General features: G+C 34.2%; 3 protein-coding genes across 3 annotated transcripts; 2 read left to right on the top strand and 1 right to left on the bottom strand.

The window, feature by feature from the left end:
• Nucleotides 1-79: 79 nt before the first annotated feature.
• LOC106716427 (protein CBFA2T3) lies at nt 80-6,325 on the top strand. The gene is made up of 9 exons (XM_045684557.1): nt 80-229; nt 405-551; nt 716-834; nt 3,721-3,914; nt 4,420-4,599; nt 4,779-4,903; nt 4,992-5,150; nt 5,487-5,594; nt 5,970-6,325. Exons 2-9 carry the CDS (start codon nt 414-416, stop codon nt 6,264-6,266), a joined length of 1,320 nt encoding a protein of 439 aa, XP_045540513.1. The 5' UTR covers nt 80-229; nt 405-413; the 3' UTR covers nt 6,267-6,325.
• A 4,940-nt stretch (nt 6,326-11,265) lies between these two features.
• LOC106716438 lies at nt 11,266-16,716 on the top strand. Its single transcript, XM_014509957.2, has 3 exons — nt 11,266-11,347; nt 15,473-15,638; nt 16,022-16,716. The coding sequence occupies exons 1-3, from the start codon at nt 11,336-11,338 to the stop codon at nt 16,150-16,152; spliced, it is 309 nt and encodes a 102-aa protein (XP_014365443.2). The 5' UTR covers nt 11,266-11,335; the 3' UTR covers nt 16,153-16,716.
• Nucleotides 16,717-18,847: 2,131 nt separating this feature from the next.
• LOC106716412 (nucleolar protein 9) lies at nt 18,848-24,201 on the bottom strand. Its single transcript, XM_045684495.1, has 7 exons — nt 23,844-24,201; nt 22,687-23,566; nt 22,047-22,200; nt 21,635-21,763; nt 21,061-21,228; nt 19,380-19,535; nt 18,848-19,149 (listed from the first exon to the last, which is right to left on the bottom strand). Exons 1-7 carry the CDS (start codon nt 24,073-24,075, stop codon nt 18,910-18,912), a joined length of 1,959 nt encoding a protein of 652 aa, XP_045540451.1. The 5' UTR covers nt 24,076-24,201; the 3' UTR covers nt 18,848-18,909.
• Nucleotides 24,202-24,366: the final 165 nt, after the last annotated feature.

The following is a 24,366-nucleotide window of genomic DNA, read 5'->3' as shown; positions in this document are numbered from 1 at the left end:
TTATAGAGTTATTGTTTAATTAAGTCTCAGTTATGTATTAAGCAGTTTAATATATTTTTACTATGGTGCAGGACTGTCGTCGACGGAGTCATTGTCACCGCCGCTGTGCGAGGGCGCGCGACCTGCGCTTCAACGCCTGCGCCGCTTTCTGTCCGCGTTACAGCAGTTTGCTCCAGAGGGCAGCGCAGACACCGGAGACAGGGTGCGACAACTGATCTTCAATCTTGTTGTAAGTGGAACATATCGTACTCTGATTTGAGCTTAGGCTCAATTACATTAACCACACTACACTGCGTCGATATTAACAGTTTAAAACACTAGACGATATTGTGAAATATTTGATCGTTTGCCATTAAAGATACCTTTTATTAAATTGCTATATGATTGTTCTTCTTGCCCTGCAGGCGGGCACAATGAGCATCGAAGAGTTCCAGGCGGGCGTGCAGGAATGTACTAACTACCCGCTGCGCGCTTCCGTACCCGGCTTCTTACGTGCCCTGCTACCTCTCGCACAGAGAGATCTACACGCGCGCGCCCGGAGGGCAAAGCAGGTACTACGGAAAAATCATCGTTACCGTTTCCACCGCTTGTTTTAACATTGTGATCGAAGACAACGTTATGTGTATACTTACGGTTCTCATCTTGTTTGTTTGTTATTTTGGTACTGCATAGAAGTAATATTTAGCTTTTTATAAAATATCTGTGTTGTGAGCAGACGCCGCTTCAGTACATTCGCGGGCACGAGTACCTTGTACTGGAGGGTTGCGGGGAGGCTGCAGACATCTTCGCGCACCAGCACCCCATGGAGCCCATCAAGCGGCGAGCTAGCGATCCGTGAGTTAAAGCATGTTTTAGAACAGAAATCAATATTCAATCTTAAATCATTTTTGCTTATCTGTTTATTGATTTACGGTTAGAATTTTTTTTACTGAGTTTTATATAAAATAATTAAAATTATTTCAAGATCAATCTAAGAGTTATATTGATTTTGGCTGCTACTCGAAAAGCGAGTTTTTAGAGCCGAACACCGTATTTATAGTTCATTTCACCACAAATCCATTAACAACGTCGTCCGGAATTGGTTTAAAAAGCCGTCAAGCAAATATCAAAGCTGTACGCCGGACAATAATCGTCCGGCGCAGGTGAATGTTCTAGACAGGCAATTTGTCCCGCGGGAACTCTCGCGAGCTCCCCCCCTTCCCCCACACACGTCACTGTTAACCTCACACCTCCGATATAATGGTGGTCGACTTATAACAGTTACCGGTTGAATATAACTGCTATTTTTATCAACAACAAACAGAGTGTTCAATCTCAAAACACTTATATAGTAATATATTGTAATTTTCGTCATTTTTAAAAAAGCAATGACAAAAATAATAGGGTTGGAAAGACGAGTAAATTAACCTAACTTAATTTAATTTAACATACAATTATTTAAGAAGGATTATAAATTGTATTATAACACTTAACTAATTTAAAATTTAAATTTGACGTCAAGTTGACTCAAATAAATTAATTTCGCAATAATGCTTTTTATAAATAACTTTATGTAATGTTTATAACGAACATAAACGAACAAAGACGCTAATAAAATAGCACATCCCTATCTGTCAAACACACCGCGTGGTGGCGGGATAAAATTTTTTGCGGTTTCTGACGTGACGTGTGACGTTTGGGTGAGGACGCGACAATTGTGCCTAAATTGCTTGTCCTAGTACAAATATAACGATTTCATTACTAAAGCGAACCTTGTTATTGAAATTGATTTCAACTGTATAGCATATTGTTAACTAATATTTAATATTTCTTTTTAAAAACGATAATGGTCGTAAATTAAATTAGCTTTTCTTTCAACACATGTAATATTACTGGACACTTGTAATATTTAACATTCAAATCAACAATTCATTCAACACTTGTAATACACTGATATTATCTCGAATTATAACATATAATATATTAAGATTATATCACAGCCTTAGTTTTACCATACATCATTATAGATTTAAATTACCTTTCATTTATAGCTAAAAACTAATTTCAATTTCTAATTAACGCCTGTCACTAAAATAATAGCAATTACTACAGTCAGAAGTTTGATCGTCAACTAATTGCCGCGCGGCAGCCGGCAGGCGCTAGTTCACCGCGCCTTTCAGACACAGCCGTGCACGACATATGTTCTAACAACTATATCTAAACTACGGACAGAAAGTTTCTAGTTTGTAATATAACTATATCATTAGGGGCTTTTGTTTATTATTTTAATTTTGAAAAGGGTAAAAAATTATCAGATGTAGGAGTTTTAATAATTATAGTTTACAGTATACTTCGGGTTGTTTTATAAATCAAAACCCATAGCAACTTTTCCGATACCCTATCCCTTGTTAGGCCTAACTTATCGACATTCGTACAATTTGGCACAACGGCACAGCTTTAAATTCCGACGGGGGCACTCGTTGGCCCCATGTGCGTGGAGTTATGCGCCCGCAAAATTATTAGAACACGGGACCACCAGTTCGCTGCCGTAACTTTGCCAAACGATCCTACGTACACCATGTGCCTTTTCCACTTTGAGTTTTACAAGTTTTTTTTGCAATTCTATATCAATTCTTTAGCCCAATATATTACCAACGCCTACATAAAACTATTCGCAAACTTTTATAACAAAATAATTGCTGCTTAATTAAAAAAAAGCATTGTTTTTAATTCAAACTTTTATTAAAAAAACCTAAAACAAAAAAAGCAAGTGGCAACTTTTGGTTTTTATATTATTTAACGTAGTTATTTAATGGTATTCACATTAAAAACGAAATTTGAGTGTGTTACATGAATACAATTAGATTTAAAAGGCTTTTTAGGCTCGTTTTTACTACAATTAATAAGCACGAATGTTATATACAAACTATTATCGCAAAAAGCACATACAATCGTTTGTTAGCGCGTGTTAATAGCTAGCCGTTAGCGGGGCACAGAATCATAATGAATTGAACGCAATCCAAACGCGGCCATAGATTACTATCGGCGTTCAAATGCAGCGGCACAGACAATGCGTGCTGATCGGCCCCACTCCATTGTACAGCGGTTCAAGTTACAAGAAATAGCGAGCCTTTGTTATTGCATAAAATTGTAAAAATTTGTGATTTATCTTTAGTTAAGCTATGCATAAATTTCAAATGTAAACATTTTCTTGTAGGTTATTGACTATTCAGTACCTCTTTTGGAATGTGTGGAAAATATTCAAAACATATTCTATCTTCTGGGTTCCGTAAAACACCCTAACTTACTATCCTCCAGTGAGACTCGAAGAGATCTCGGGATTTCCAACACGATGCCGTAGTATTAACAAAATAAGCGATGCATTAACAAAGTAAACTCGCTCTTCGTTATTAATTTAGACCACACTTATTTATTTCCATTCTCAAAACATTTAACACAAAGTTGAGCTTTGTCTTTCGATTCCATTGTCGTATTAAAAGCATTTATAATGAACGTTCAATGAATTCTCAACTCTTTTTGTTGTGAAGTTCTGATAACTTTTAAAGTGGCTTCAAACAATAGTCTTTTATCTTTTGGATTCCTTTATCTCGATGATTTTAAGTCCGTGTATTTTTCATAATTAATTTATTTATTAACGGTCTGTAGAAAGGCATTTTAGATCTATATTTATCTTTTTTAGATCTTGCCATCCAATTATTTTTAATTTACCTTTTTCCTTAGGTTCTACGAGGCATCACAGTCGAACGGTTCCCATGAGGAGTTCCCGCCGCAGGCCAAGCGAGCACCCTCTAACCTGCTACTAAATCCATCTCCCTTTCTCTGCCCGTTGCCTAGTAACGCCAGCTTGTTTGACTACGGACATCCCTACCCTGTTTATCATGGCGGACAAGAACCTCCCTATGAAAGGAGAGATGGTAAGCCAACGAAACAAAACAAAAAAGGAAACATATTTAGTTCTTGGGAATAATAATGTTTTTTTTTTATTATCGTTCAGATACTAGAATGACAAGATTAATGAGTACTACAAATACATAATTCACAATTTTATAATTATTCTGATATTTAAATACAGAATATGTTTTGTACAGATGTATAATTTATTGCCTTATAAATTATTTTGTCCATGACAACCTTTGTAAACTCGCTGTTGTTGTCTCTGGTTGCTTTTGACAGATGACATTAGAATTTGGCGCGCGCGCGAAAAAGCTCCGTAATGATGTTATTAAAATTACAATTTTTCATCCTTAAATTCATTAAAGTAAAAACTAAAATTATTGAAAATATATAGTATATAGCCTAAATAATGTTTTGAAAACGTTATTAATCGTCTTCAAAAATGAGGAGGTTTTCAAATAAACAGTAGTTTTTTTGCATCAGTCATAGTACTAAGAATAAAATTGATTGTGACCTCTACTCTAGGTGGCATATCAGTACGCGACGTGTCTTCAATGAACGCGTCACTGGGGGAGGCGCGGGGTGGAGGGGTCGGGGTCGGGGGGAAGGGGGACGACGAGTGGCGCAACATCAACACCATGCTTAACTGCATCCTCTCTATGGTGGAGAAGACAAAACGTGCACTCGCCATACTGCAGCAGAGAGGTACAATCGGGTTTGATAACGGTATTACACTTAAAGCGATTAAAACCTTTTTCTAAATCTGCCAATGTCCACTTTCGTTGCCATACACACATGTCAGCACACTAGTCTACATATAAATAATTCTCAAACAAAACTAGTCGTAATATGTGTGGGTTATTAATTTCAAAGTAATCATTCAGGCCTGGAAACAACAGAAAGCAATGAGATAAAGCGCGCGGCGAACGAGATTATGGCTTCTGCGGTCAGACAGACGGAGGAGCGCGTCGCTGAAGTGCGGAGGCGAGCTGAGGATGCTGTTAACCAGGTAACAAAATTCAACATCGCGGCTGGCAACGTATGACATCTAGCAGGCTTTATAAAACAGTCAGTTGACTATTGACGTTTGCCTGCAGGTGAAGCGTCAAGCGCTGCTGGAGCTGCAGCGGGCGGTGGGCGCGGCGGAGAGCAAGGCGCTAGAGCTGGTGACTACGGAGCGCGGCAAGGAGCGCCGCCACACGCCTCCGCCCCAGGCCCCGCCGCACGACACCCCCGCCCCCGCACCGCAGCAGAACGTTAGTAACACAAGGAAACATTATTCACAGTAAAATGACGATTGAAATTACCGTTCACTTAAGGATCGGGTACAGTACCGAAAAAAAAATTACGAACCATTTTGGTTACAAGACGCAACCACAAACTAAACTTAATCACATTAAAGAATTTCAGTTACATTCAGGGGCATTAATAAGAACACTGAGTAATCCTTAGTTCTCCATTGAGGGACATCTTCGACCTTTGAGGGAGACCTATAAGGAAGGGAGGGGGAAGGAGTAGTATTCTAAGTACGGCGATTAGTAATCGGTCCGAAAGTTGTCGGAGTTTATTAATTGGTTACGTAACGTGTGTAGTGCTGCTGGAATTGCGGACGCAAGGCTCAGGAGACATGCTCGGGCTGCGGCGCGGCGCGGTACTGCGGCGCCTTCTGCCAACACAAGGACTGGGAGAACCATCACCAGGTAATATACACATATGCTCATACATGAATACAACCAAACCAACTCACTAACAGACACCTTGACTGTACTTTATATTAATATAGCTTATAAAGTACACACCACATACGAAATAACGTAATTTTGTACAAGACCTTTTTCGTAAATAACCTTTGTCTTAGATAAAAATTAGGATTATCTAATATATAAAATTCTCGTGTCACAGTTTTCGTTCCCGTACTCCTCCGAAACGGCTTGACCGATTCTCATGAAATTTTGTGAGCATATTCAGTAGGTCTGAGAATCGGCCAACATCTATTTTTCATTTTTTTTTAACTGCGCGCGGACGTAGTCGCGGGCGACAGCTAGTTATTTATAATAACCTTATCAATTCTGCAGGTTTGCAGCGGCCGTGACCAAAAGCCGACCGCTCTTCACCGCACCTCTCCGCCGACTACCATCACACCTCTCGCCAAAACCCTGCCTCGAGCAACCACACCGATATCAACCGGAACCAATCCGAACCCGGTTACAACAGGTTCCGAGAGCAGATTGTCATTCACAACACTGAACTCTGCTGAGCGATTACTTGCCAATAATCAGGATAGAAATGTTCCAAGTAATTCTGACAGAATAACTCTGGCTAATCTGTCCACAGCTCAGGGACTTATAGGAGGCATTGGTGGGAAGAAATGACGCATCAACAAGGAGATTCTTGCCAACGCTACCAAATACCCGAGGAAAGTTAGAAGATAAAGTGCTTTTGACAATTACAAATAAAATATTAAAATGCGTAATTTCTTAAAATAAATCATTATGTCATATTGAATATTAAAATTGAATTAGTAAAAACTTTTAAAATGTATTTATTTCGACACACGTGTAATTAAAGTTAGCTGTCAAATTAGTGCAAAATAATTCTGACAGCAATTGTCAAAAAACAAAAATGGCGGGAAATAAATGTTGATTTATTGATTTATATATTTGTAAGGTATTTTATTTGACTGGATTTTCTTAGAATAAACATGTGAACGGCCATTTTACATATTTCTAACTATAATAATATAATCAAGCATTTAATAAATATTTTCTATTGTTTGGATAAAACTTGTAGAGTTGTAGATATTAGAGCGTATACTTTTAAATGTAAATTATGTTCGTGCCATAGACTAAAATTAATATTTTTAAAATGTATGTAAATATGACTATTAGGTGTTTAAGCGAAGGTTACCACGATTAAGGAAAACAATAAATTCTATATAACCGTAACTGAAACGTAATAATTATTTACTTTGCTTCAAGTTTATAGAAGACTATAAATATTTAAAAAAATATCTTTTCTCGTATGAATTAATCAGAAAACAGTGTAAATACCGTAAGTATTAGCTTGTAACTTAATACCTAATCCGGAGCACAGAAAAGCCCTCCGGAGATCATTTATTGGGATAAATTCTCTCACAGTTATCATTTAGAATAAAAAATGACAATTGGGAAATCTAAAAACACTCCATTTGTAAATTATATATCTATGGTCGTAACTAAATATTAAAACTTTGTGCATTTTAAATAAACAATTCCTGTCTCTTATTATTTTAAGATTAAGATAAATATACTTTTAAGGTACTATTTCACTGGTCAATAGATTCATAGCACGAAAGAAAGATAATTTAGATTTGCGAAAATGCACCTTTAGAATGTATAACATGTAAATAACCTATAAAATTATAATAAAATGTTTAATCTAATAAATATAAAAACTATGTTTAATTTAAGGAATAGTTCCTTTCTTGTGCAATATTAATTTTTAATTGTAAAATAAATATAATGAAATGTAAACTGAAAAGTTCTTTGTCTGCGTATATGTACATTTTCGAATTTAGTACGTATTCATAACTTATTAAATTTATTTTATTAAATTATTCATTCCGAATATGTTTCGCGTCGAAATTATCAATAAAAGCTAATCATTTAAACTTACTGTCGTTTTATTTAATACTAGCTGTCGTACGGGACTCCGTCCGCATGGATTAAAAAAAACGTAATAAATAGCCTATGTGTTCTTCCAGACTATTTCATACACATGTGGCAAATTTCTTCGAGATTCATGTAGCCGTTCTGGAGATACCTTCAAACATCTATCCATCAATCTAAACATTCGCATTTATAATATTAGTAAGATAATTGAATTTTCTTTAACACAAAAATCCTTGCGCAAATAAGTAAATGAATATTCGCGTTCATTAGCAGTATTCCATTGTAAAATAACCAATTGTTTGTGCTAATTATAGATAGATAACCTATATAATAGTAAGGCACAATAGTAAGGGGGCGACAAATATCTCAGGAAGCTTTTTATTAGGGTAAATCCCTTCAGTGTGTCATTTATAATACAAAATTGATTTTCCAAATGTAAAATCGACTCTTAATCAACATAACATCAACCAGAAAATTGTTTTTTTATTAGAGGCAAAGCTAAAGTTTGTCTTGAGGTGTGACGTTAACTGGGATACCATGAACTAATGTGACTGTACATCCTAATTATAATCACATTTGACCGATGTTTTTTCGGTATATTTTTATCGAATACTTTAAATGTAAATTAACCACGAACAAAAAGATTTCTTGGAACTTTTATCCAGTCACTTTAACGGTAAAATTAAATATTATTTATCGGTATTTTTATGTATATGTATACGGTGAAAGAAACATTTTACTGTTGAAATTGTCATATCTTGTAGCCTTCAAATGACACTGCATTTGGATTTCTCATAATTATATTAATTTAATTAAGTAATAATGACTTTAACCAAAATAAATAACAAATATTTAAGACCAAAATAGTTACATTTTTGTGGTGATTTTTTTTTTAAATTATACTATTCTATTCGATGAATACAGTTATTTAGTTATTAAGAATTTTATTCAATAGCATAATTTGACAAATAGAAAGTGGAAAAAAAGTTAAATACGGAATTGGAGAATTTCATATCTACTTTAGGTACATACTAAGTACCTTTAAAAAATTTTTTTCTTTGCCCAAAATCTGTATTTCAAATCAATAATGGCGATCGGAAGCAGTGACCAGTCATCGAGTGTTGAGAAGTGAGACGAGATTACGCCGAGTTGAGTGTCGACCACTTTTGTCCTGTCGTGTGGCCGCGACGTGTTAGGGTGACCATAAACATATGCAATCTATTTTTTTAACTGGTTACCAGACCTTCATGAAGTCTGGAGCGATCGATTCCCTCAATGTGTTACCCTATTTTAATGAATAAATTAACCCTTGAATACTATCTCACTTGTGTTTTATTACTATACTCTTGTCGTCCCTTTCATTCTTGGACAGAAACATTGACGCCGTCATCTTATTCCTTTGCGGTACTGATTTCTCTAAATGGATAGGTCCTTACTTGGAAATGACAGCTTTTGCTTGGTTCCGACTATACCTGTTCTATATCTATTTATATTTCGAATCATCACCACTACCAACCGTAAGCGTAAGGGACAAAGTGACAAAAATCAAATAGGCACAATATACAACGTCTTATAGCATATCCTGTGTATAGAAATCACTGTTTGCTGCTTAATGAACAAGTACAACATTTTATGGTGACCCTAAGCGAGTTTAATTCCACTTATATCGCGTAGTTTCCATGTCGCTTGACAGATGACAGTGACAGCGGACAGCTATGAGCTCCTGCTTGAACGCCCGCTGGTTTTAATTGCAGGTCCCCTCTCCCATCGCGTCCTCAATCGTACCCGCCATATTGACATATCGGATTGGTACTATCGTCATTTTTTTACAGGGCAGTGCGGCGTTTATTAACAAAACGAATTTTTAAGGTGAAGAAATTCTATTATTCTCTCTTACTCGAAACCTTTTAGCGATATATGATTCCCAGGCAAGTTAAAAGGCTATTATGTATAATGTTATATTTTAGGTTCGGAAAATTCATTTATAAAATAAACTAAACAATGAGAAATGATCAAATGTCTGTATTTAGACATAACAAAGGGACATGTCCAAGCATGACCCCTTTGTATATATTCAACAAAGTTGCAAAATGTCTAAAGCAAACTGAAGCAAGTCTTTGAACGCTTCATTGGTTAACATAGCTGACATTTGATGCCTTTACGAGGCAAGACGCCTCAAGGCTCTACCGCTACGGAGTACACGTCTTTTAAATACCTTGACAGCCTTTTTGGTGTATTTTGTGACCCCCAAGGCGATTCTTTGTGCATGATAAGACATCCGAAATACGACGTAAAATGAAGTTAGTAAATTATACATTTTTAAAACAACAGTTCAACAAAACTACTAAATAGGTTCTATTAGAATACTTACATCTAAAAACAAAATAATACGCAGATTTTATAGATTGTAGTAAAAAAAAATCTGATTGTTTTTATTGACATATAGCTTTCGCTCGCGACTCCGTCCGAGCGGAAATTGAAAACTAAAAAAAAACTTTATAAGTAGCCTACATGTTCTTTCAGACTATGTTCTACGTCTATGGCCAATTTCATCTAGATCCGTTGAGTCGTTCCGGAGATATCTTCAAACAAACATCCATCCATTCATCTAAAAATTCTCATTTATAATATTAGATCTCTACTTTCTATTTGATGTTTTATTCTTGATAAAGTATCCAGTTTTAAATTTAACCATTATTTGTTTATGATGAAGGTAAAGGCGCTAAAGTCACGGTATAAAAGGTTTGACATGTTTAAGCTAAAATGTATTTGAAACACTAAGTTTTTTTCATACTAAAGCCCATAAAGTTAAACTAACAACTGTTAACTGTGATTCATTGGTTTCTAGTAAATAAAATAGAATAACTCCATTTCTCTATCAGAAATCTATGTTAACAAAACAAAGATTTAAAAAAGATATTTAATAAGTGGCTACACAACAAAGCCACGTTATACAAAAGAAATTATAATTTTATATACGATCAAAGAACAATCAGCCGGAGGCGAGTTTACTTACGAAAAATGTCTTAATTCTTTTACTGCGATTTTTCTGAGAAAAGTATTTTATTAAAAACGCGACATGTACTGTTATTGTATGATTGAATAAATATACTCATACTCATAGAGCAGAAATGTATAAATATCTATACATATAATAAAATTAGAGACAGTATATAAAATCGAGAAAAAAACATATTACGTACAATTTTAACGGGACTTTGACGGGAAGGTAGTTGATAAACGCGGGAAATATTATTGACTACGTTTTTTTAATTTCAGCGCTGACAAAGTCGAGGGCGACAACTAGTTTAAAATATGTTTTTCTTGTTCAAATGAAACGGAATTTTGATTAGCTTTTTGCATGTTTTAAAGATACTGTTGTAGAGATACCAAGGTTATTGATATTCACGATCAACTTAGAAATAATATCACCACACTGTTACAATGGAATCTCGTAATAAAAATATAAATTCTTTTGTGTCTGCGTGTTTATATTTTGAAGTGGTTAATAATAAAAAGTAGTCATATTTTCCAATTTTATTACGATAAGAGATAACACAGAAAATCAAAAGAAACGTTGCTAAAGAAAAATAAATAAGAAAATATTTTAATAGACGATATTTAAACAGTTCTGTAACAAATAATAAAATAACCAATCAATTTTGTCTCTATTAGGAATGTCTTTTTTACTCAGTACATCTTAGTCACCCTACACAACGAGTTTACAAGAACAAGAACGAGTGTTTATGTACTAACGTCAGTCTATAACCAGGTGTACAAGAGGTCAGGTCATGCGCACATTGGTAAGTGTAACAAAGCTTTTTGTTTACACTAAAATCATGTTTTAAATAGTGAAAATTAAACACGAAATAATGTCAATTGTTGTGTTATTATTATTTATGCTAGTTTATGTTTTTTAAACTTTCAATTGGATTAATATAAATATGTGTTTTGCTTAGTTTTAGTTTAATTTTCAATCGTATGTTATTTGAAAGTGTAAGTAAATCGTATCAGTGCATTTTTACAGGAGGTTTACAGTTTTACATTTATGTCTGGTTTACATTATGACAGTACAATAGGATTATACTGCGTTTGGTATTTCCAAAGGTGGGCATTAACTCGTTAATCCGTTAATCGTTAATTAACGAAGTTAACATTTTCCTTAACGGATTAACTTTTAAGTTAAATTCAAAAAGTGTTAACGCTCTTGTTAACTTCCGTTAAATTCTACTTCCGTTAATTTAGTCCGTTAATTGTTACAATAGACACTTATTGACGTGTTGTCATTTTATTTAAATTATGCATCAGACTACATTCGTAAATTCGGCTATGTTCGGCGACCGTCGGCGAGTCGAATGGTGACCGAGAACAAGAGAGAACGAGAACGAGCGAGTGTGATGCATGTTATACAATACACCGAGCGGCCGGGATAGATCAAAAGAGTACCGCAGAATCCTTGTTAGAAAATAGTGACGATTTAAACAAACTTACCTCTATCAAATATTTCGAAGTTTAGGCGCTAGACACCTTCAAAGTTTATTAATTATTTCATATTTACAAAAATGTCTCGAAAAGTCTTTATTACATTTTATTCACATTAAAACTGGTTTTCATTTATTTAACATCACTTTTTTTAGAACAAGACTTTGTTATAAAATCAACATAAGGTTCGAAAACACTTTACTCTTAATACAATAATTGTTATACGTGAGACGCAAAATCTATTAAAAAAGAAACTCTGCGTTGAATAGCAATCAAAATAATCGAGAGTGCATTACTCTTCAACGTCGTACCTAAAATACAACTAAACTTTGTTGCAGACAAAATGTTTATTTTAATTTTGGAGTTTAAAGACAACAAAAAATATTAAAAAAAATAGTTTATGGTTCATTTGAAAAAGCGTACAAATAGGTTTTTTTTGTCATTGCGTAGATAAGAAACAAACAATGAAAAATAAATTTAAAAATTCGAAAGACGAAATGTGCACGCAATAAACGTTCCTCAAAAACAAAAGGGATTTAGGTGTTTATTACCGTCGTTTGTTTTTTTGGGGCTTCTTCATAGTCAACGAAAAATAATTTTAACAACAACAAAAATATGAACAAAGGATCAAATGGACAGCCGCACAGAGAATGCGATAACGAACTCGATGGATTTATGGCCCCAACCCTTCTAATGGTCGGGGATGCACGTGCGCTGCGCAAAGACAATAGCGAAGATAATTTGTTTGTTTACAAAAAAAGTATACGACAAAACGAGAAAGAATGAGGAAAAATATAAAATAATTATGTTAGTGAAATAATGTTAAACTGTGTTATACTAAATTTAATATATGAAATGTCGCCACAAGTGACAATTACAAAAAGACATCGATTTTTTTACGTATATCGAAAGTTTATTTTAAAATTAATCGAATGTCGTTGAAAATAATTCAAAACATATTCTTACTAATAAACTATGTATAACGATTTCATAGGTGATAAGAAAGAGAGAAGACATCACCCGCGATCGGTTGTTTTCGTTATGTCGTGTAACTTATGCTCTATACACTGAGAGTAATTTATCTTGGTTTAACATAATATAACAATAGATAGGACGATAGATCATTAGATGATAGAAGTTATCGAAGGCATCTCAGTTGTATAGTTTGATGCGTTGAGATGTATCACTGGATTGGTTATATAGTTTATTTATCAATGTTATAATAAGTTTCCTCTGATGTTAGAAGTTTTATTAATAAATCTATATTAATAAATAAAGAGTACGTAAAAAATGATAAGTCTGTTCGTGGGTCCTTAGCTAAAATAAAAAAAAAATATTACCAAATTATACATAAAATTAAATGTTCAGTTGTTGGAGTATGAGCAAATGAATATCCGGGAGCAAATAGTAACAGATAAATGTAAATACTGCACAAAAGTTTCGATTGTTTTTTTTTAATATTATCACATGTCTTCTTACTGTTTAATAGAAAATTTGTGTTGTCTAAATTTAGTTAGCTCTCTAATTCCGTGACGTCGGATTGTTGATAAAAAAATTGACTGAAAAAGTCAATGTCCATCATTGTCAGTGTAGTATATAAGTGTGTGTACTAGTGCATGCTATGTCATTATTATGGTACAGGCATTAGTACATCGCTCCTATTGTCTAAATTATATTTTAGTATATTATATAACTAAACTATAGATAGGATTAGCGATCGCCCGAGATTTCATAAGCGCAGTAAAAAAAATAGCCTAAGTTCTATTGAAAGTCTCGACAAAATCGGCCCATACGATTCGGAGATTATTCATATGGCCATTTCCCGCTTGCGCCTTATACTCGTAATATAAACAAAAATTAACTTTAACTGTTAACTTTAACTTGCGTTAAATTTTCGTAAATTAAACGCTTTAACGATTAACGAAGTTAAATTTTTATTTAACGAATTAACGATTAACGAAGTTAACTTTTTGATTAACTGTGCCCACCTATGGGTATTTCAAATATCTCACTTATATTATAAATGCGAATATTTAGATGGATGGAAGTTTGTTAGAAGGCATCTCTAAAACGACTCTAGAAATCTTGATAAAACTCGGTATGGATGTTAAACATAGTCTAAAAGATCACATAGGTTACTATTTTTTTGTTTTAATTCCACGCGAACGGAGTCAATGTCAGCTGGTATTAGATATCGTGTGTATTTCAGAAAACATTCTCAATATTACCATGACTTCAAATTACATAATTTGGATACTTTATCGAGAGCACTATGACCTTATCCCATAATTATAATGACAAGCATAAAACCAGAGGTAATAAATTCTTGGTCAGGAATAGCAAGTTTAAAACTAAACCCATTATAGATTCTTGGAGCCTACTAAAATTAGTTGTGACCTATCAATCATGCAGGCTACAGTACGAATTGGAGGAGACACACACATCTTTGATATTCTGATAGAACTTGTTTATTGGTAACTCAAATAAAATTTATGACTTGCAGATCAGCTCACGGCTCACATGTGTGATAAGTAAACCGGCTTGCAGCTCAGCTCGATTTGTATCTGCATAGAGTTATGATTTTTGTTTCTAAACGCGAACTGCTAGGCACCGGCTACCTTATCAACTCGCGCAGTTGAGCTGTGAGCTGCAAATTAGTTGTTGAACCGCAACTCAACGGTTCAAGTTTATGTGACCTGAACAGTTGAACCGGTTCAGAGATGATTTAGTATTATGTAATACAGTGCAGAAAGAAGTCGCGAAATCCATGTGATTTGAGATAAATCCACTCTTGATTTTCTAAGCCAATTTATTAAATGGTCTTGTATTCAAATATGTTTACTTCTAGTTCATTGAACTTGTGGTAAACACAGAGAATTACTCGGTACACATCATCTATGGCTCATAAGGTGACGTGTTCAACAAGATTCGTGTTTGTTTCGCACAAAAATGACGCATATTTTCCTTTTAATTAATTGATAACATTATTTAATTCAACGGAAAATAACGTATTACCTGTTTTTGTTTATTTTGATAAAACTCGTATAAAACTGTTAATAAAAATAAATAACTTGCGAAGTTTAAACAAATTGTTGTTTTTATCCTTTTTCTCTTGATAACACTTTTAAAAAATATAGACAAACGGACTGCGCATTTTTTATGCGTTTGATCAACGTGCTTTAGTAAAAATAAAAATAAAACCAAAGTCGCAAAACGAAAGAAACAAGAAATCGCTCAATTGAGTAAATATTTTTAATCAATTGAGAAACTTCATTCATCTTACTAATCTGAGTGATATTATAAATGGGAAAGTTTAGATGAATAGATGGATGTTATTGCTCATCTCCAAAATGGCAGAATAGACCACACTGAAATATAACTTAGATGTAGAATATTTGAAATAACACATAGACTACTAATTAAATTGAATATTAATATAATTACAGATTCTCTTAATTTCGCTGTCAATGATGGCGTGGGTCGGCAGCTGTTCACCGACAGATCGCGATGACAATGGTTTTAAATCTTTAGATCAGCGTTTGCTCGTCCGAAGATCTTCACATGCACAAGATGTAAAGGGAAGGAAGACACCATCTCATCATAATCCTCAAGGTATATGGTGGAAAAAGTTGGACGAGGTCTATATTCATAAAGGCTTGCAAATCTTGCTCCAAAAATCTTAATACATAAAGATATGAAATTAGTGGAACATGGATCAGCAAGAAACCTCTATAAGCGAGAGCCCTTGTCCGGTCGTAATCTGTCGCTACCTCAATAAGCAAGGAACTCGGGTTAAAGAGAAATCTCTCTAAGTGAGAAAAACATCGCGCTTCCTTAAACTCTCACTTATCCGGGTTCGACTGTAGTGTTTATAGATAGACATTAGTGCAAGTTAAAATGTACATTTAACAGCCTCTTTTAACCTTATTTTTATGAGAACAAGTTTGAACGGTGGCAGTGAATGTGTTAACTAATGTTTGTGTATTTGTTCACAGCGACAACAAAGTCTCGTCCAGAGTTAAATCTGCGTAAAGGGGAGTACATGTGCTCAGGGCGAGTCTGCAAACTGAGGCCAGGGGAGATACCGCCCGGTTGCAATGGCGTCTGTCAATATCCCGTCTTATAGTAGTTCTAAGAGTTTTTACTATAATATTTGAATGATTTGATTAATAAAAATGTGCCCGCAATGTCAATATTGCGGTATAGTTTTTTATTAAGTTTAAAGTTATATTTGTGAAGGTAAAAAAAATTATAAATAAACTTGACAAAATAACACTAGATAATGTAAAAAATCGACCCCAAATCGCTCGGGTAGGGTGCCCAAGAGGCTGGCGGCATTTCCCCGTTGAATGGCCAGGCTCAACCTTTGTCTGAAATGTGCGCCAGCCCTTGGCTCCTCTGAGGTGTGCGGAAAGCTCCTTAAACAGCTGACGGGCTTCCGCACCCCAAGGCCTCCACGGCAAAAGGCGCAAATGTTTACGGGACTCCCAAGACCGCATATTAACGCCTTTTATTGGTTTTGGCTTTGCCAGCGGTCGCTCTCACGTGGAATGGGGCACAGTGTCCACGCATGTGGCATCTCACACTAGTGACCGCCCGTTTTTCCACGGGATGAGCGTCATACCATCGGGCCTCTTGCCATTGTCTTTTTTTTTAAATTATTTGTGAAAGGCAAAATAAAAAAATACAACAGAAATATTAATTCCATTTATTTTCATATTTATATATATTATAATTAATATTTAAAAGTAACAATAAGAGCAGTATTTCAAATACATTTTAGTTTAAACATACGTCAACCATTTTATACAGTTACTAAAGCCTGGTGAGGATTTTTGACAATTCATGGTTTCAATAACCACATTAATTTACGTAGACTTGCAAAATTCAATCTTTATGAATCTTACTAATATTATAAATGATGGGTGTATGGATGGGTGTATGGATGTATGGATGGGTGTATGGATGTATGGATGGGTGTATGGATGGATGGATGTATGGATGGATGGATGGATGTATGGATGGATAGATGGATGGATAGATGGATGTATGGTGGGATAGATAAATGGATGTATGTGTAGAAAGTATCTACAGAACGGCTCAACGGATCTTGATGAAATTTGGCACAGATGTAGAACATAGTCTGGAAGAACACTTACTTATGTTTTATTTTCAATTCCGCGAGGACGGAGTCGCGGGCGACAACTAGTACATAATAAAGTAGGGTAGAGCGGGGCTAGTTGAGCATAGGGGCAAGTTGGGCAATCGAAATATCTCGCAAACTATTCACTGTACGCATAAGCTTTGTATGGCGAAAAGAAAGAGTTTCGGGAGGGTTAATCACCACGCGTTCGCTAATGGGGGCTGGACGAACGAGTGAAGCACCAGAGCGTTTTGTTTATTTTGTGACCAAAAAGTAAGTACGTCGTTTATCGCAACTTTTCGTCTGTATTAGTCAATTGTTGAATGTTTACAATCAGGTAAGTGTTAATCTTCTATGGAGTTATTGTACTTTTGATATGTAAAGAGGTTCTGGGTACAATTCTTATGATTTATTTATAAAGACGCATTGATTTTAAAATTCCGGTTTGGGGTTAGTTGAGCTATAGTTGCTCAACTTACCATACGACGAAACAACCCGGGGAAAACCATCACTATTTATGATATACCATAAATAGTGGCTGATTCGTTGCCGTCTGTTCAAACAAGTATAAATATTGTTAACGGTTACCAAAAGACAGGCGTTTTCCCGTATAATGCAAACATTTTTGTTGAGGATGAGTTTTCTCCATCATTTGTAGTCGATCGTTCTGAACCAGAAACTATCGAGTCGGAAAAAGATCATCCAGCGCAAGCTGTGGTGTCCAGTACTGATCCTAATCCCACTCCTTGTGCCTCAACCAGTCAAGCTGAACCCGAAGCTTGTCCAAGCAACAAATAAAAAAACGAGACGATCTTGTACCAGTATTTTCTCCGGAAATTGTACGACCATACTCAAAGGCTGGCTCTAGAGAAGCAGATAAGACTAACAGAAGAAAGGAAAGCTGCAATACTAACATACTTATTAAGTTGCTAAAATCTTATTATTTTTTTTAAGATATCTAAGTCTGATTTTAAACAAAAATACTGAATTTAATCCTGAAGTTAGTCTTAAGATTCGTCGATGTTTTGTTTATTCTATTTTCAGTTAATTGTCCAAAGAAAATTATTTTAAGTTTTAGTTGTTCTGTCACTAAAAGAATATTAATAAAGAGCTGATTATCAAACACATATTTTACTTCATCTCCAGTAAACATTGAACTCATAGTTTGGTTAGACATTCTTAGTGCTCAACTTGCCCCATATCCTTGCTCAACTTACCTCACCTATGGGGTACATTGAGCATACTTGACTTTCCGCATTTAAACAGCTGTAGCTCTTAAATTCGACTTGCTACAAAAAATTACTATGGACACTTTTGCTAAGGGATAAATTACTAATCCATCAAGCCGCATAACAACTCATTGAGACTTATCATTGAGGAGCTACATCCGCTCAAGTGAAAAATTGCTCAACTAACCCCGCCCTACCCTACTTATACCTAAAGTATTGTTGTGATACATATGCATGGTGAAAAATATAAATGTTGAGGTCAATAATAATCAACGGCAGTCAAAAGGTTAAATAAAACACATGTTTAAGTAACCTGAAATTAGTATTTTTAAAATTTTCTGTCTGTCACACTCTGTATGTTCGGAAAGCCGTGTTTGTTCTGTGTAATCTCCGGAACGGATGGACCAATTTTGACGGAACTTTGACTGGAAGGTAGCTGATGTACGCAGGCATGTTATAGGCTAGATTTTTTTTTAGTTCTGCACTGACAAAGTCGAAGATTTATTAAAAATTAGTCTTGATTCTTTTTAGCTTTCTTCCTAGCTTTCTCCCAAGCTTTTTGCGATAGTTTGAATGTATTTAGATCATATTTAGTTGCTATAATGCGGCCATATTGTGAACCGTTAAGTAGATTGCTCTTATCTGATAACTCTGTCATTATCGCAACTTGTTGTTCAGGTGAAGACGCCTCGAAGATCTGTTCGAATGCACGCGAGCCGTGCTGAGATAGAGCCAGCTTTTGATAGTAGCCCTGGACACAATTTCCATATTAAATAACCGTGAAAATTAAAAAAAAAACAAACAAAAATTTACCTTCCACAATATTACAAAATAAAAAAATCTAAGATTTAAAAAAAAATACAATTTGTCATATTAAAAAATACTACTTTTATAAATTAGTAACAACGCCATCTATCGACAAAAAAAGTTTATTCTTATTTTTTTTAATGTTTTTTTATTAAGTACTTAACTTAGTCTCACCTTAAGTTTCTTAACAAGCTTGTCTCTGGATTTAACACCAACAAATTGTCCCGTACAAAGAGCGTCCGCCACGTGACAGCCCTTCGCGTCCGACAACACAACCAGCAGCTCCTCACCGCTCAGAGACAACACACTTGATATTGCCTTCGTCGGCCTCTGAATATAACATTAATAACACCGGTCAACACAATTTGGGTCTAACTTCTACATGTAAAATTTTGGTTTCTCCTACCACAAAAATAAGGAAAAAAATTTTTTTTTTCGATTAAAGTTTGCTTTTGTAGAAACTAGGACAATTTTTCGGCGAAAATGATTGATTTTTATGTTTTTTTCTACACTTCCACTGTAAATTATAATTAGAAAACATTTTTTTAGATAGAAGTCTTTTATATTCAAGATTTGTGATAAACAATAATATATAGATGTAAAATAACAAGAAATTAATGTCTAAAAGTGAATATTTTTCGTATTTCTTTTATGCTCGTATGAGCTCTCTCGTACTAAGTCTTATCGTCATAAATCAGATCAAAGCAAACTTTATGAACTAAATATGAATATTAAGTGTTTTTCAGTGTCTAGAATCAGGATTTAAGCAAGAGAACAGAAACCCAAAAAAAAAATATTTTTTTGTTGACCTGTGTTATTGAAGTGAAACTATTAAAACACGGTTTGAGGTTCACAGACTAATTTTTTTTTAATAGAAAATTATAATGAGGTGTGTCAAAGAGTTGTTAACAGATGTCACTACTAGTATATTGAAGAACATTATTTTGATACTAACTTTAACAGAAACATCTGTACAGACGTGATGGGGGGGGGGGGGATTTAGGGCTCTTAGCTCTCATAACAATTCATATTACAAAAAACTGAAAAATCCGACTAGATATTCCACTCCTGATTTTATATTATAGAATAAGTTTAATATATGATTAGCGCCATCTAAGGACATTAACAGGAATTAACTTGAAATTTGTATTCGTATTTAAAAAAATCTTTTCACACAAAAAGATATTTTTTTTTTAATAATTAAGGAAATATTATAAAACTAATAAAATACAATTAACGAGCATTATTTTACAAAGAGGAAAGAATTGTATTTTTTTTTTATGTTACAAATAATCTCAAAAACTATTGAACAAATATAAAAAAAAATCTTTAACAATTAGAAAGCTACAATATTACTGAGTAACATAGACTATATTTATTCTTATAATTTCAATATAACTGACTTTACAGACCTTAAAGATTACCTCAGTGTTAAATAAAAAAAACTTGTCTATAACATGCCCGCATATATCAACTACCTTCCTGTGAAAGTACCATCAAAATTGGTATAGTCGTTCCGGAGATTACCCGGAACAAACATGGACTTGCGGACAGACGTACAGACAGACAGACAAACAAAAATTTTTTTAAAAATTGGTTTTTCGTTACAAGTGTACAAAAAATGTTTTTTTTTCGATTACACACAGACACCTCAATCTTACTAATATTATAAATGCGAATATTTAGATGGATGGATGGATGGATGTTTGTTTGAAGGTGTCTTTAGAACGGCTTAACTGATCTTGTTAAAATTTGGCACAAATATAGAACATAACATAGTCTGGAAGAACACATAGGCTACTTCGGACGGAGTCACGAGCAACAGCTAGTTTAATATGTATAGATTAAAACATACCTGGAAATCTAGTATTGTTTGCAATATAATTGATCCATGTATATGTATAAAGTATTCCTCCGATAACTTGTTCACATCAACTTTATCAAGCGGCTGCAAACGGAGGCACAAAACTGAGAAATACTTCTGAGCACCATCCTCTGTACACTTCAACACTGCTTCTAGATGCTGCAAAAAGATAGAAAATTAAAAAAAAACAAAAAATGGGACCCATCTGCAAGCACTTCCTTTCGATTAAAATAGATTTTATCAATATCGGACCACCAGGGGCGGAGTTTCGCGGTAACACACATAAAAAAAAAAATTCAGTCGAATTGATAACCTCCTTCTTTTTGAAGTCGGCTAAAAAGGATTTCTTTAAAATAAAATAGACTTAAATAACGTCTTTTCCGAAAACAATCAACAAAAAATGTTCTGCAAATTAAATCAGAAGGGAAATTTTTCACGAGTATGAAGTATATATGTAGGTTTGTATGTATGTCAATTAGACGATCAGGATGTCATTATATTAATATTCTTGTCCGGAGTGTCAGGTTTATTATAAAATTATAGCGAAATTAACATTTAATATAACCTGAACAAACTGTGTCTGCTTGCTTTTTAACCTGTGGCAGGCTTTTGCTAATGCCACCAACACGCCTGTGTTACCACATGACATTATCTCCTCAAATTTAGGGCATAGCTCATCAAACATTGGTTCGAACTGAAAAAAAAATGTTCGCATATAAAAAAAATATTGTATCATAGCTGTGGGTGTGACTTCTTCAGAAGGAAAATAACCTATAACATGCTCGCACATATCAGCTACCTTCCAGTCCAAGTCCTGTCAAAATCGGTCCATCTGTTCCGGAGATTACCCGGAACAAACTCTACTTACAGACAAATTTTTTTTATATAGACAACATATTATTATTTTTTCGTTATTACGTACAGATAATCCAATTTTATTAATATGTACAAATTGATTACAGATGTATAAATCATACCTCTTCCTTAATTTGACAGTTATCAATCAGACGCTGTACAGTAAAGTTCAATGTCTTAACAGTAGCCAGCTGGCCGAGACGATTGATGAAGCATTTAGCATATATCTGTGTATACAACTTCTTTTTAGCTACAAACAGCGCTGCCTCTAATAACCTGGAAATTAATTAAGATGACATTTATCTATCTATATCTTATATATATAAAAGGAAATCGTTTTAGTTACACTATTTATAATTCAAGATCGGTCGAACTGATTTAGCTGAAAATTGATGGGGAGGTAGCTTAGAACTAGGAGACGGACATAGAAACTTTTTTATCCTGCGTGCATTTTTTTTATTCCGCGCGGACGGAGTCGCGGGTAAAAGCTAGTCTTCTTATATAGTAGATTTAGTGTTTCCACTGCAAATAAACTTGTATAAAAACATCTATAGTTGTATTGAACAAGATTAGAACATGTTTTCAGACATGTGATTTGAAAGTAACCACACAATTCCTAGATATATTGGACATTATGTATTTGTATGAAAGATGCTTGATATTAGTGGAAATAGTAAATTCTTTGTTTAATCTAACCATTATGCGGGTAGTTGCACTAGTGAAAAAGTGGTTTAATATAAAATTCTTCAAAAAATACTTTACCTTACAGCTGCTTCCGATTGAAAGACAGGAGGCAAATTAGAACTTAATGTATTATCACCATTTACTTCATTTTTGTCATCATCTTTGCTATCTTTTTCATCATCTTTTTTATCATCAGCACCTTCAGATACCCAGTCATCAGGTGCGAAGCTCTCATTTAATAATTTCTTTATTAAATGCTTTGTTACCGTTTTGTCAGCATTTTTAACCGCAAATAGAAGTACTTGTAATAAAGCTGAAGTCATATTTTCAAAGGGTAAATCTTTGAATTGAGGCCAAAGTGATAAACGGTTACCAAACTCTTTGACTATTTCTGTAAAATCTTCCGGAACATTCCTATACTTAACATCACTTTGATGAGGTGGTATACCTTTATTTTGTAGTATCGGTTCTTTGAAAAGATTTACCTTCGGTTTCTCTCCGGGTAAAAGATTAATACCGCTCAGACATTTGAGTACTGTTCGTACCATATAATTTGTATTCGGTTCCCAAACGAAATCTTCTAAATTATTTAAAACATATTTAGATATTTTTATTACAAACTCGTGACAATTTTTAACATGCTCTTCTGAGTATTTACAATCCTGTTCTTTCTTTCTCTTCTTTTTCGGTACCTCATCTTCTGTTTCTTGATTATTATTCTGCAAGTGATCTGTCGCTCTGTGACTACAAACGGTTAGCATACTGTTGAGGACATAACCACAGAAGTTGTCAGAACACAGTCTACGAAGGTCTGTATTGACAACTTCGATATATCGCTCCAGATCCTCAGGTGTTGAATATGGTATCAAAAGTTCTATCACACGACATCCTAACTGATTACCTATTATGTTTAGCTCTTCACCTTTAGTTCGCTCAAGTACATTGTTGACTAGAGCCTCTGGAATAAAATAAATTAATTTAAATCTCAAATCTGGGACACTGTAATTTTTTTTACAGAATACATACATAAGAAACATTAATAATTAAAGTATTATAAACACAATACTTTAAGTAAGTGTACCAAAAAATATAGAGATTCAAAATTCATTAAGCATACTCTGAAATGCTAATGTGATTATTAGTAGTTTGATATTTTTAATTTATTGTCTACCAATTAAAATAGATTTAGAAGTATATTAAAATAAAAAGATATTAAATTTGAAGAAGATATTCACGTTTTTCGTCCTTATCCTCTATCCCTTGTTTGATAGCCTCCAAAATTCCAACGAAGTACTGATATAATTCTTCAGATATTTGTGTTCCGCGACCCATTTGTCCCTTCTTTGCGTATTTCTTCGCATTTGATAAGAAATTCTTTCGTTTTTTACGCCACTTTCGCTTCTGTGGATTGTTTTCATTTTGTTCGCCTGCCTTTGATTCTGTTGTGTCAAAATTTTCTTCACTCATATTGTATTAAGTATTACCTATTGTAGTGTAAAATAGTCAAAGTATTTCAAAAGAACATAAGCCACATTTTCATGTAAATAACAAAATGAAGAGGTTATGTTATGGCGTGTAATGTCAAAAACACGTTTCTGTGACAGCTTTTTTTTTTCAAGGTGATTTTATGGCTCGGTAACGAAACCTTTAAGCCGTCTCAGTCATGTTTTATAGTTATTGCGCAAGCTATACAGTTTATAAGAAAGTAATAGATTTTGTAATTTAACATTTAAATTGATAATAATATCCAATTACTCC

This window comes from Papilio machaon, chromosome 26 (assembly GCF_912999745.1).
Source record: "Papilio machaon chromosome 26, ilPapMach1.1, whole genome shotgun sequence".
NCBI classification, from domain to species: Eukaryota; Metazoa; Arthropoda; class Insecta; order Lepidoptera; family Papilionidae; genus Papilio; species Papilio machaon.
This window is presented reverse-complemented; position numbering and strand designations above follow the sequence as displayed.

Excerpts from the sequence above, each read along its gene's own strand:
- LOC106716438 (XM_014509957.2), top strand. Across the intron at positions 15,639-16,021 it reads ATCTCATCATAATCCTCAAG|CGACAACAAAGTCTCGTCCA; the intron begins GTATATGGTGGA and ends ATTTGTTCACAG.
- LOC106716412 (XM_045684495.1), bottom strand. The coding sequence starts at position 24,075 with ATGAGTGAAGAAAATTTTGACACAACAGAATCAAAGGCAGGCGAACAA. Across the intron at positions 21,229-21,634 it reads AGCAGACACAGTTTGTTCAG|CATCTAGAAGCAGTGTTGAA; the intron begins GTTATATTAAAT and ends ATCTTTTTGCAG. Across the intron at positions 19,150-19,379 it reads AGCTTGTTAAGAAACTTAAG|GGCTACTATCAAAAGCTGGC; the intron begins GTGAGACTAAGT and ends AATTGTGTCCAG.
- LOC106716427 (XM_045684557.1), top strand. The coding sequence starts at position 414 with ATGAGCATCGAAGAGTTCCAGGCGGGCGTGCAGGAATGTACTAACTAC. Across the intron at positions 3,915-4,419 it reads TCCCTATGAAAGGAGAGATG|GTGGCATATCAGTACGCGAC; the intron begins GTAAGCCAACGA and ends CCTCTACTCTAG. Across the intron at positions 4,600-4,778 it reads CGCCATACTGCAGCAGAGAG|GCCTGGAAACAACAGAAAGC; the intron begins GTACAATCGGGT and ends GTAATCATTCAG.